Genomic DNA, 13,395 nt, shown 5'->3' with positions numbered 1-13,395 from the left:
TATGATTTTACCCTCAAAACGTAGCCATGGCTGTCCTCTTTCATCCAATGTGTTTACTATTGTCCTAGGTGTTATGGTTCTTTCATAAATGTCACCAATGCACAGCCTCCTCCCTCCAACTCTTCCATAGACTCTAATGTTAAAATGGCTCAGAAGGTTCGTTTGAAAATCAGAAGAGCATGGTGTCTTTACACTGTCACCACGTCCATATAATAAACTCCACAGGCATGAAAACTGAGAATTTGGTAGACTAGACATGGCTGTCGCTCACGGTGAAAGAATTTTGTCAGTACGACATGTACTTTTCATTTGGGAACGATTTGTTTCGGCCTGACTTTTCTGTTCATTTTAAGCAGCAAAAGTGAGGTGCATGTCTGTGTCGTGTGTATGGAGCCATTGGGTGCAGTCACTATAGCAACCAGGCTCACACCTGTCTGCTTAACGAGCTCTCTCTGCCACTATGCCAAGATTCATCTTAAACACTTCTCTTTCAACTGCTGCTGTGTCCACAGTGTTAAAGCCATCATTTTACCCTCAAAACGTCGCCATCGTTGTTCTCTTTCCAACATCTTGTCTTTCAAAGCTCAGAGATGTCAACTTTTTAAACTGTGTGGATCCAAGTGGAGGGATCACATTTGAGTCATTCAGTGATTCAAAGAATATGAACTTTTAATATTCTTTCAGATGTTTTCTGACTCTAAATGTTCTTTTCTCATTTCTTAGGTTTTTCTAATTTACAATTAAAACATTTTCAGCTTTTTTCCAACTTCTTCTTCTGTGTAACCTTCAGCTTTTAGCAGTTCAGCACTGTTGTTTTCAGGTTAAATTCAGGTTGTTTTTTTTGTTTTTTTTATCTCATTCAAAATTTTTAACTCAAAATTCAGCAATTAATTCATTTCAGTCCACATGTCTGTGTCCGTGTGTATGGAGCCCTTGGGTGCAGTCACTATAGCAACCAGGCTCACACCTGCCTGCTTAACGAGCTCTGTCTCTCACTCTGCCAAGATTAAATCAAAAATGTGTGTTACATCTAAGCAGTTGTAGTAAGATTAACTTTTTCAATAGGTACAATAAGACAGGTTTGACAGGCTTTTGCCACAGATTAACAGTATGTCAGTAGTTAATATAGGCTAACTGAATAGAGCCCTGAATTATTGCCCTGTTAAATTCAAGTTGATTGTGTATTGGTGGACTTGTCTTCTCCACACAGGTTTTTCATACCTCGGCAGTTTTAGTCAGTTGATGACTTTAAAATAATCTTTTCTGACTGGATAATTAAAGCTCACAGCATCTACCTGTCTGTAGTGTATTTTCCCACATTTTAAATAATCGAATCTCATTTAATGTCTCTGTTTTTAGTCTGTATAGTTTATCTCCCCACGAATACGCTCAAAGTAGTCTTAAAATAAAATCCATAAAACAGTTCAAGATGACATACTTTTTATTTGCTAATTTAATGCCAGTTGCCCTCTTTCCTGAGTATAAGCGAATGAGTGACATAAAGAGAAAAAGTACCAATTTGTATGCTGGTGAGTCTTGTGTATTTTTTTCTCTGTCTCTCTATGACAGAGAAATATATATGCTCATTATTGATGTTCAAACTGATGCTCAAATTTCCAAGCACCACCTGAACGCCTCATCAGTCTTTAACTAATCACTGCACCAACTGCCGTCATTCCGCTTTGCTCTCTGCTGTGGTAAGTACAATACACTCAGTACAGCACGGTTTTAATTTTATGATGGTAAAAATACATGTTTGACATTTAAACTCACATATCAAGTCTTTTTAAAGTTCAACAGAGTTCAAAGAATAAAGAAAGCAAAAAAAGAATAACCTTTGCTACCATTTATATAGGTTTATGACTTTTGCTGTTAGCAGCAGTGCTAACGCTAGCTTCAATGCTAATGCTAGCTATAGTGCTAACACTAGCCTTAGCAGTTGTTAACTGACAAAAAGAATATTCTTGTGATATTCCTGTGATATTTATTGGCGGTCAGTGAGACAAAAGTAACAAATGAGATTTATTATTGCCATTGTGCCTCAGTTTTAACAGTAAGAGTACTTTATGACTTTTGCTGTTAGTAGCAGTGCTAATGCTAGCTTCGATGCTAATGCTAGCATCAATGCTAACGCTAGCTATAGTGCCAACACTAGCCTTAGCAGTTTTTAACTGACAAAAAGAATATTCCTGTGATATTCCTGTGATATTTATTGGCGGTCAGTGAGACAAAAGTAACAAATGAGCTTTATTATTGCCATTGTGCCTCAGTTTTAACAGTAAGAGTGCTAGTTCTACCAGCAGTGCTAACACTAACTGAAGTGCTAACGCTAGCAGGAATGCTAGCGTTAGCAGCGATGCTAAGGCTAGTAACAGTCTAACAGTAGCCTTATATAAGTACTTAAATAAATACTTCAGTTAATTAGTTTGAATTATAAAATGGCTGCTGTATCAGCTGGTGTGCTATATTACTCTATAATTACCCTGCTGACTATAAGTTCAGTGTATCATGTCGTGTGGGCTTTGTTTTTTTGTTAGTCTGATAACACTGTACAGACAACTAACATGTTATTTCTTGTCTTACACTTTCAGGAACTTGACTCACATCTGTGCTTTGCCTGGTAGGTGTGCACATACTGTTAGAGAAGTACACCAAATTTTTAAAAAAAGAGTCTGACTAATATAAGCTTTAAAGTGATGGGTTCAAACTTTGTGCTAGACCTTTTAAACACATTTTTATAATAAATACACATAAGTTCAGCTTAACAATTGGGCTAAAATATTTTTTTCGTACATTTTTGCACATTACATGTGATTAGTTAACAATTCACTCAATCATATTTGTATTTAAAAATATTATTGCTGAATTTAATTAAATATTTATTCTTTTAAAAAGTGCCAAATTGTGCAACTTTTTGCACATGGCAGCCGACAACAGTTTAGCTTGAATATTTGTTTTGTCCTTTTTCAGTAGTCACAATTAGTTCATACAATTACCATGTGATATAATTATTATTTTTTTCTTGTTTTTTGTTCACAGTGTGCAGAAGAAGAACAAGGACCAGATCTCCAGTCTTCTATCTCACATACCAACCCCCCAACCCCTCTATCTTCTGTCCTACTCCACCTGTTGTCTCTGCCTTCTTTCCATCTGTATTTCACCCTGTGGTTTGTGAGAAATTTTGCCAAACCAAGAATCTTATTGCGGTTTGATTTAAAGCCGTGTCTCTCCTGCTCTGTCTGTTCTCTCTGCTAAATTTTCTCTCTACCTGTTTTTCACTCTTTGGCTTGCTGCTGAAAAATGCACAAGCCAATAAAACAATAAAGAGTGCATATTTTGCCTCAACCTGAGAACAAACTGAACAAACAAAGAAAACTCTGCGGTTTGATTTAAAGCCGTGTCTCTCCTGCTCTGTCTGTTCTCTCTGCTAAATTTTCTCTCTACCTGTTTTTCACTCTTGGCTTGCTGCTGAAAAATGCCAAGCCATTAAAGCAATAAAGAGTGCATATTGCCTCTACCTGAGAACAAACTGAACAAATAAAGAAAACTCTAATTCACGGTTTGATTGTGATTTCCCAGCCGTGTTTCTCCTGCTCTGTCTGTTCTCTCTTCTAAATTTTCTCTCTAGCTGTTTTTCACTTTGTGCTTGCTGCTAAGTTGTGCCAAGCCAATAAAGAGAGTGCATATTATTCTCTCGACTGACAAACTGTCAAACAAACAAAGACATCTGTTTCTGAGAAATAAAAACTGAAATATAAAGACAAAGAAAACATCTCCTGCTCTGTGCCACTCTTATTTTATAAACATATTTTCTAAAGACTAAGAGAAACACTTGTGTAAAAATGCCAAGGAAGCAGAAAAAGTCACAAGCTGCAAAACAACGCTGGAAGAAGTTCCATGAGTTTCATGAAGTACCAACATGTGAACAAGCTGAGTGTGATTTTCCTCAGAGCTCTGCAGAAGACTTTGTGTCTGCAAAGACCAATGCTGATGGTGTCAAACAGGCAGGTCAACATGTTCCTGCACATGTACAACAGGTATCCTATGCAGATGCTGTAAAGATTGGATTGCAGCATGAATTTAATGATCATCAGGTAAACCATAGAGACCAACCTGAGGTGTCAAGTGCCCCACAGGTGGGTTATGCTGATATTGTAAAAAGAGGCCGTCACAGTGATGTGGCAGGACCATCTCATGCAGAAAGAGTGAACTTTGAAAACCAGCCCTCTGTTACACATATCTGTGCATCTCACAGCCAGGCTCATCCCAAATATGGAGACTCCAGAAACAAGCAGTGCACATGTAACTCACTCACATTTCTTGCTTTCCTTCATGAGAATGATAACATGACTACAGCTGACCTTAATCTGGTCTTGGATAAAGGTGATGTGATGTACAAAGAGGCCAAGAAAAGATTTCCTAAAAATATTCATTTGGCAACCGATGAGCTGCCAGACAAAGTTGATGCTCGCTGGTCTATGTATGATGTCGACATGACACAGCCTTCCCGGTATGGGACATTTGAAGAACCTCCAGAGGAAGCAGTAGATACCTTTCTCAGCTTAGAAGCAGGACTGAGCTGCCTGTTGTCAGATGTGCAGTATGCCTTATTGATTATGAGTGGATTGTGTATCGCAGTGTTCAGATCCACATCAGGCAAATATGGTTTCTTTGATCCACACTCCAGAACACCCAGTGGTCTTCCTCTACTACTACAGTCACGTAATCGTGGTACAGCAGTGATGCTGAAATTCACACTCCTCAGTGACATGATTAAGAGGATCCAAGATTCTTATGAAATGATGGAGATATCACCCTCTTGTAACTATGAACTGAAGCCTGTGCAGTTCTACAGTATGAGCACAGTCAACCTGAGTGATACTATCACAGACACAGTCTGCAGACCAACAGCTGCCACTGCTGTGGCATCTACTCACTCTGATACAACTGTTGATGAAGCAAACTCCTCTACTCCAAGGAGAAACACAACGACTGATCTGACTGAGAACATCTTTTGTCAAATGTCCATTTGTACGCCACCGGTGAAACAAAAAGAAGTCCACGTGACTCAGTTCACATCATATGAAGATCAGAATGAACCTCCTAATATACCAACTGAAGAACTATGCAGTGAATTAAGTTTCCTTCCATCAAGTGATGCTTTTTCATGTCAATCAAATGCTGCCATAACAAATGTTGCTGCCTGTGACCTTTCTGATATAGTTTTACAAAAAGTGAAAAAAGTTAATAAACAACAAAGGCAAAAACTGAGAAGAAGATTAATGGCATCAGAGAAACCCAGAAATCAGAGAAAAAAAAACCAAAAAAGGAAAGAACGACAAAAGTATGCTTCAAACAAAGAGTACAAAGAAAAGAAAAAGTCTTGCACAAGCGAGGCATATAAAAACAATCCTGAAGTCAGACAGAAAAAACAACAGTATATGAAAAGACGTTACTGTGAAAATGATGAATTCAGAAAGAAACAAAAACAATATGTTAAAAAACGTTTTTCTGAGAATGCTACAGTTAGAAAGAAACAACAACAATATATTAAAAGACGCTACTGTGAGAACGATGAATTCAGAAAGAAACAACAACAATATATTAAAAGACGCTACTGTGAGAACGATGAATTCAGAAAGAAACAACAACAATATATTAAAAGACGCTACTGTGACAATGCTGAATTTAGACAAAAACAAAAAAACTATATAACTAAAAGGTATCAAGAAAACCCTGAATTCAGAGAGAGACAGAGATCTCGAGTGACTCAGCGTTATGCACGTGACAATGCATTCAGAGTAAGACACAGACAACTAATGAAACAACTAATGCGAGACAGGTATCAAAGTAATCTTGCATTCAGGATTATGCACAACATGAGATGTGCAATGAAAATAAAAAGGAAATACAGATGGGTGAACAGACAAACCCAAGAGAGTGACAACAGTGTGATCAACGAGGCCATATCTGTGTTCAAATCACAAATCAAAGCTGGACCATCATACCCATGTACTGTATGCTTCAAGGCTTCATTTCCAAACCAAGTGCGACCCTGCACAAGGTCAAAGTATGTCAAAAACCCACATGTAGTTGCAACATGTTTGACAGGAAAGTTTGTTCATGTTTGTGATGAAAACTGCAGAAATGAGCAGTGCAAAGTGCCTGATGAGAGAAAGAGAGAGTGGATATGTCACACCTGCCACGATCATCTTAAAAATGGATCCATGCCAGCACTTGCTGTTGCCAATAAGTTGGATCTTGCTGATATTCCAGCTGAACTTTCTGATCTCAACATACTGGAGAGACATCTCATAGCCAAGTGCATACCATTTGCCAAGATCATTCCTCTTCCCAAAGGCAGACAAAGAGCAATTAGAGGAAATGTGGTCTGTGTCCCATCAGAGGTACAGGAAACTGTTGAAACACTACCTCGATTGAGAATTAATTCTCAGGTGATCAGAGTAAAATTGAAGAGACGCTTGTCTTACAAAGGTCATCAGCTGTTTCAGACTGTAAGCTGGTCTAAACTTGTGCAAGCACTGCATAAACTCAAGCAGATTCATCCACAGTATAAGGATGTGAGCATCAGAGATGATGCTGAGCTGTGTGATCCAACTCTTCCTGATGAAGATGATGAGGATGATGATGATGAAAACATGAATGAGGACGATTATGATGAGGCTGATTTAATGGAAATTGACAGCTGTGAGAAAAATGCACTGAGTGAAGCACAAAATATAAATGAACAGGACATTGACATGTTACCCTGTGATGGTGAACAATCGCATGAACAGATGAGAGATGATTCAGAGCAAGCAGATGGACTGACTAATGGTGGTTTTGCACTCGAGTCCTGTTTGCAGCCCCCTGATGTGGCTGAGGAGATATTATGTTTCAGTGAAGGAATCTACTCTGTTGCTCCTGCAGAGAGAAACAATCCAATAAGTTTTTTCAAAACACCTAAACTGGAGGCCATGGCCTTCCCTGTGCAGTTTCCTACAGGCCAAAACACACTTGATGAAAGAAGGCTGATCAAAGTATCCCCCAGTGGGTATTTCAAATCAAGACTTTTCTGCATTGATGATCGTTTTGCCAAAGACACAAACTATTTATTCTTTGCACAGTTTGTGACTGAAATACACTTGGCTACATCCAGCATGACAGTACAGTTAAGGAAGGCAAAGCCTCTGACCAGAGATGGTAGAAAAATAACCTCAGGCATGTTACAAGATAAACATGAGGTGGAGAAACTGGTGCGAAATAAAGATGCAGTGAGATTCATGCAGCCTCTGAGAGGAACCCCAGCCTATTGGGAGAAAACAACAAGAGATCTTTTTGCCATGATCAGACAGTTGGGAACTCCCACGTTCTTTTGCACATTTTCAGCTGCTGAAATGCGCTGGCCTGAAGTGATCGAGGCAATAACAAGGCAGCAAGGTGAACAAGTGAATTTTGAAGGACTCGACTGGTCAGCAAAGTGTGACATCCTGAGAAGCAATCCTGTCACAACAATGCGCATGTTTGACAAGAGAGTTGAAGCATTATTCAGAGATTTACTCTTATCTCCCGCAGAGCCACTTGGCAAAGTCATTGACTACTTTTACAGAGTTGAGTTTCAGCACAGAGGAAGCCCACACATACACTGCCTCCTGTGGGTAGAAGGTGCTCCTGTGTTTGAGGAGGATGATGAGCAAACTGTTGTTGATTTTATAAACAAATACATCACAGCTCAGCTGCCTGATCCACATAAACAACCTGAACTGTACAAAAAAGTAACAGAAGTGCAAAAACACAGTAAGAACCACACAAAGACGTGCTTTAGGAGTTTAAGCTCCGGGTGCCGTTTTGGTTTTCCCAAACCACCCTGCAATGAGACAATGATCACAAGACCCAGTGAGGATGATGCACTGGAAGTAGAAACGGCAAAGAACAAGCTCAGACCACTGAACCAGCTGCTGAATGAACCTGAAACTGCTTCCATGAGTTTAGAGCAGCTCTTGGAAAGATGCAAGTTGACACATGCAGAATATCAGAGATACCTGAATAAAATGAACATGAGGAGTACGATCATACTAAAGCGTGATCCAAAAGACTCTTGGATAAACGGCTATAATCCACATCTGCTTGAAGCCTGGAACAGTAATATTGACATAAGCTTTGTTTTAGATGCTTTTGGTGCTGCAAATTATTTAATGAAATATATATCAAAAAAAGAGGGCGGGCTATCTGAGTACCTGAAAACTGTCATTGAGAACTCCCATAAGGACAGTGTAAATGAGTGCGATGAAATGAGAGCCGTCATGCAGGCATATTCAAAGAAGCGAGAGATCAGTGCACAGGAGTGTGTTGCTCGTGCATGTGGTCTTCACATGAAGCAATGCTCACGTGCTGTAATATTCATTCCAACTGATGATAATCCTGTGAAAATGAGTCGTCCCCTGTCAGTTCTGGACAACACAACACCTGAGTCTTCCAATGTTTGGATGACATCTTTGAATGACAAATACAAAGCCAGACCTGAAACACCAGAGTATGAGGAGATGTGCATGGCAGACTTTGCTGCTACTTGCAGGATTGTCTATGGCCAACAGAAAAAAGGTAAAGATGTTTTGCCCCTTCTCAATGAGATGGGGTTTGTGCAAAGGCGCAAAAACAATAAGCCTGCTATCATCAGATTTCACCGCTGCTCACAAGAAAAACATCCAGAGCAATATTACGGAAGACTGCTTAAACTGTACCTTCCTCATCGTTCAGACCACGAACTGAAAACACCATCGTTGCCAACCTATCAGGCTTTCTATGGTGCTGGCTGTGTACAGCTGCCAGGTACTGACCGTCTTGAGTACGTGCAACACATTGTCAAAAGAAACAGAGAAAAATATGAGAAAAACAGTGAGGAGATCGAGAGCGCTGTTGAGGAATATGAGCAGAACAGAGGTGTGACTGACGAATGGTGTAATCTGGCACCTGAATCAGATCTCGTAAGGTTGCCACTTGTTGAACAAGAAAGAGAGCGAGACAATGAAAATGAACAGGAAGATGTGCCCGACTACAGCCGTCAGGCTGATGCTTCAACAGAAGTCAGAGCCATCAGGGAACCCCCTGCTATTGATCCCACATTGTTACGTCAGATGTTTCAGAATCTGAACAAGAAGCAAGCCTGCATATTTTATGCAGTTAGAGACTGGTGCATTAAAAGAGTCTGTGCTCTAAATCCAGAGCAGTTTTTCTTTTATATTAATGGTGGTGCTGGAACAGGAAAATCACATCTTATCAAATGCATCTACTCAGAAGCATCTAAGATACTGAGCAAAGTGCCCAGATATGCAGACGACGTTGACATATCAAAACCCACTGTCCTGTTAACTGCTTTCACTGGGACTGCAGCTTTTAACATTTCTGGAACAACACTGCATTCTCTTCTCAAGCTGCCTAGAAGCTTAAAACCTCCCATTCAGGGACTTGGCAATCAGCTGGATGAAGTCAGATCAGAACTTTTGAATGCTGAAATAATCGTCATTGACGAAGTGTCTATGGTGTCAAGACATCTGTTTGCATATGTAGATGCAAGACTCAAACAGATCAAAGGGACTCGGAGACCCTTTGGAGGCATGTCAGTCATTGCTGTCGGAGACTTCTATCAGCTACCCCCAGTGCGACAGTCTAAACCTCTCTGTGTGCACGACCCGTCTGAGATCGACCTGTGGCGGGAGCATTTTCAGATGATCACTCTGACTGAGATTATGCGTCAGAAAGATGATGTTGTCTTTGCAGAGATGCTGAACAGAATTCGTGTGAAAGGAAAGTTGGATGAGCTTTGCGAAGCAGATAGAAATTTGTTGTCACAGGCCATAACTGAACCAGCCCATTGTCCAACTGATGCGTTGCACATTTTTGCAACTAATAAAGAAGTGGATGCACACAACTCTGCAACACTGGCTCTGCTCCACACTCATATCATTGACATCCATGCAGATGATTATAGAAAAGATCCTAGAACTGGCAGAATGGCACTTCAAGACAGACCGTTGAAAGGAGGTAAAAACGAGTTACCAGACACACTGAAAGTTGCAGAAGGAGCTCGTGTCATGCTCACCAGAAACATTGACATACAAAATGGTTTGGTTAATGGAGCTTTTGGAATACTACTTAGAGTAGTTCACTCTGAAAACGACCAACACATCATCAAGCTTGGACTTAAAATGGATAATGAGACATCTGGAAAGAATAACCGCACACCAGCAGACGACATGGTGTACATTGAGAGAGCAGAGGAGAATCTGAAGCAGAAAGGAGTGGTACGAAGACAGTTCCCAGTGAAGCTGGCCTTTGCATGTACAATACATAAGGTACAGGGTATGACAACTACATCAGCTGTTGTCTCTCTTAAGAGCATTTTTGAGCCCGGCATGGCCTACGTAGCTGTCAGTAGAGTGACGTCTCTCAGTGGACTGTATCTTCTTGATATGGAAGAGAAAAAAATATTCACCAACCCAGAAATCACTGCAGCGCTTGAGAACATGAGACAAGCCAACCTTGATGACATGATGCCTCTTCTACACGTGAGGCAAACACTGAGCAGGTCAGAGGTTTTCACCATTGTTCATCATAATACAGAGGGACTGCCAGCTCACATTAATGACATCAAAAGTCACCATGAATTGTGTCTAGCAGATGTTTTGTGCCTAACAGAAACACACCTGCGGGGCTCTTTTGTCGCAGAGAGTCTCCACTTGGAAAATTACAATTTGTTCAAACGCAACAGACACCTGTCCTACACAAACTTTCCCCAGATGGCAAACAGAAGTGGTGGTGGAGTTGCTGTTTATGTGAAAAGTGACATTCAAGTGCATGAAAAACAGTACATCCATAATGTAACTGACCTTGAATTTCTGGCTTTAAAGGTTGAAGCACCAGTCAGTGCTCTGATTGCAGTTGTATACAGACCTCCAGACTACACTCTGAGGCCATTCCTGAAAAACCTGGTAAGCCTATTAGACTCATTGGAGATCATGGACTGTCATCCCATCATAGTTTGTGGTGATTTTAATGAGAATGTTTTATCCAGTGCAAACAAACCAATCCTGGAGCTGTTTGAGTCTAGGGGATACGCACAGGTCATCACTGCCCCTACCACAGAGAAGAACACACTGCTTGACCTAATTTTCATTTCTCAGTCAGATCGATGTCTCCATTCTGGAGTCATGAAGACATACCATAGTTACCATGACCCAGTATACTGTGTATTGTCCTGTGATGATTCATGATCTAGATCTTTGAATACAGTAAGTAATTTCTATATTTTTGAATGACTTAAGAAAGTAGAGCGATATTTAAAAGTTGACGCCCTGCATTGCAGTATAATGTTTGAATTGTTTACATAAAATACAATTACATGAATTAAGTAATGATATCAGTAAAAGATGACAATTTTATTTATCACAGAAAATCTAAAATTCACTAACAGTAACCTATAAATGTCAGAAAAATCAAATATAGCAGTTTAAAATGAATAGTGTAGGCATATCCTCTCTGCAGCCAGGCTTCAACATCCTGCCAGGCTGCCCCAGTCTCACTGTGGCTGGGAGGGAGGGAGGGTGGACCAGAGGATTGCCTACACAACACATAAATGTTCAACAGCTTCTTCATTGTTTCTGAGAGAACAATAATGACTAAAGGTTGCTTTTTAAAAAAACAAACAAACAAACAAACCTAATTACAGCAATAATGACAGTTAAGCCACTTTATGTGTGCCTCTATTTTGAAATACTATTTACAAAAATGTTATTATTTTGGTTTGTTATAAACTTTAAACTTTTTCAAAAGTATACGATTATATTTTTGGACAAATCTTTCGATGAAACATACATTTTTATGAGCTTTTATCATGTTTCGGCCAGTGCAATCATCAGGGTGGGTCTGGGTTGATAACTGCACATTTCTGGCCAGAAATGTTTCAGCAGTGTTACATAAGTAGTACATATGTAACACTTGCTTTCTGTTACCAGCTGATACCCTACATTTGTATAGACATTGGATGGTGTGAGGTTGGGGAGTTGAGTGGGGGGGGGGGGGTGTTAGGTTTCCTTTTTTCTTTTTCTTTTTTAAGAGAGACACAGTCCTCCTGTGTCTTCTCCAAGCTTCACATGTAAGATCCAACAGTGTGAAGCACATAGCAGCTAGAAACTGTAATGCCACAGATCAGAGAGGCTTCATCATCACCATCTTCATCGCCGTACGATCAGAGCGTGAGACTTCACATCTGGAGCACAGGAGACATTCTGTGATAAGTCCTCCTTCTAGCTTGTCCCACAAGCAGTCGGTGAGATTTACTCACAACAAAAAGGGTTAATGACATAATTTCCATGAAAACATGTATTCATTCTTTGTAAAGTGTTTAAATTGTGTTTTCACTTGACCTTAGGAGTGTTAGAGTGTATTGTAATGTCTGTACTCAGGTGTTTCCCTCTGTGATCCATCCCCATCAGAGCTGAGACACTCAGGACTGAACAGACTGCACAGTTTCTGTGACCGAGCCTCCAAAACACCTTCTTTGAAACCACTCATGATAGAAGGGCTTCATATTTGCAGCAGCACTACTACAGGTATTCAGTTTATTACAGGATGTGTTTGTTTCTTAGGACCAGCTCTGAGTGCACACTACCTAACATATACACCTTTCTGTTCATTACAAACCAACTACTCTGGATCATACGGCCAGTTGGCAGGAATGTTGCTGCAGGAAAACATCCCTGGAGATCACCATCATTGTCAGACTGACTGTGCCTCCTCTGTGCAGTGTCAAGATCCTCCCTAAATGAGTGTGTAAGTTAACATTTTCATTATTTTATTCCCTTTGACAAGACAAGTATCACTGATATTTACATTTACAACTACATATGTTCCCGTTTTCTGCTCTTCTTTTAAAGTCCTCAGCTATCCTGCTTCTGTGCTGCTTGCCACACATCAAACACTGGCCGGATGACAGGGAGGATCCACTCTGAAGTCACTGGACGTGATGAGGATCATATGGGACTTCATAGTTTCACAGAAACATTGTGCTCTGTGATTACAGGTTTTAAATGGACATAATGACTGCCTCTCTCTGATCAACAGGCTAAAGGATTGTTTTCATTGTTAGTGCTCTGTACAATGTATGCTTATTTAATATTTCATCACAGAGCAAACCTTTATTTATTTAACATTTTTTTATTTTGTTTTAATGTTGAATTAACTGTGGGGATTTTTTTAAGTGGGCACTTGGGATGTCATATGACCAGAAATGTGGTAACTGGAATTCAACAGTATGGAAGAAAAAATCTGCTGAGAACGAAACACATACAAAAAACCCCAAGAAAATTCAAATTCATTCCATGTAATCCAATCTAAAAC

At 39.9% G+C, this 13,395-nt stretch overlaps 1 protein-coding gene and 1 long non-coding RNA gene across 2 annotated transcripts; both read left to right on the top strand.

Annotated features, from left to right (window-relative positions):
* Positions 1-755: 755 nt before the first annotated feature.
* On the top strand, positions 756-3,772 carry LOC146582386 (uncharacterized). Its single transcript, XR_014894776.1, has 3 exons — positions 756-1,697; positions 2,592-2,620; positions 3,040-3,772. It is a non-coding gene; the product is annotated as an uncharacterized LOC146582386 (long non-coding RNA).
* Positions 3,773-3,842: 70 nt separating this feature from the next.
* Positions 3,843-12,627, top strand: LOC146582385 (uncharacterized). Its single transcript, XM_085246161.1, has 2 exons — positions 3,843-10,988; positions 12,492-12,627. Exons 1-2 carry the CDS (start codon positions 3,843-3,845, stop codon positions 12,495-12,497), a joined length of 7,152 nt encoding a protein of 2,383 aa, XP_085102287.1. The 3' UTR covers positions 12,498-12,627.
* Positions 12,628-13,395: the final 768 nt, after the last annotated feature.

The sequence above is a fragment of the Mchenga conophoros genome, linkage group LG2 (genome assembly GCF_057382185.1).
Source record: "Mchenga conophoros isolate Kocher_MC1m ecotype Shallow Benthic linkage group LG2, M_conophoros_male_GT1.1, whole genome shotgun sequence".
NCBI lineage: Eukaryota > Metazoa > Chordata > Actinopteri > Cichliformes > Cichlidae > Mchenga > Mchenga conophoros.
This window is presented reverse-complemented; position numbering and strand designations above follow the sequence as displayed.

Excerpts from the sequence above, each read along its gene's own strand:
- LOC146582385 (XM_085246161.1), top strand. The coding sequence starts at position 3,843 with ATGCCAAGGAAGCAGAAAAAGTCACAAGCTGCAAAACAACGCTGGAAG.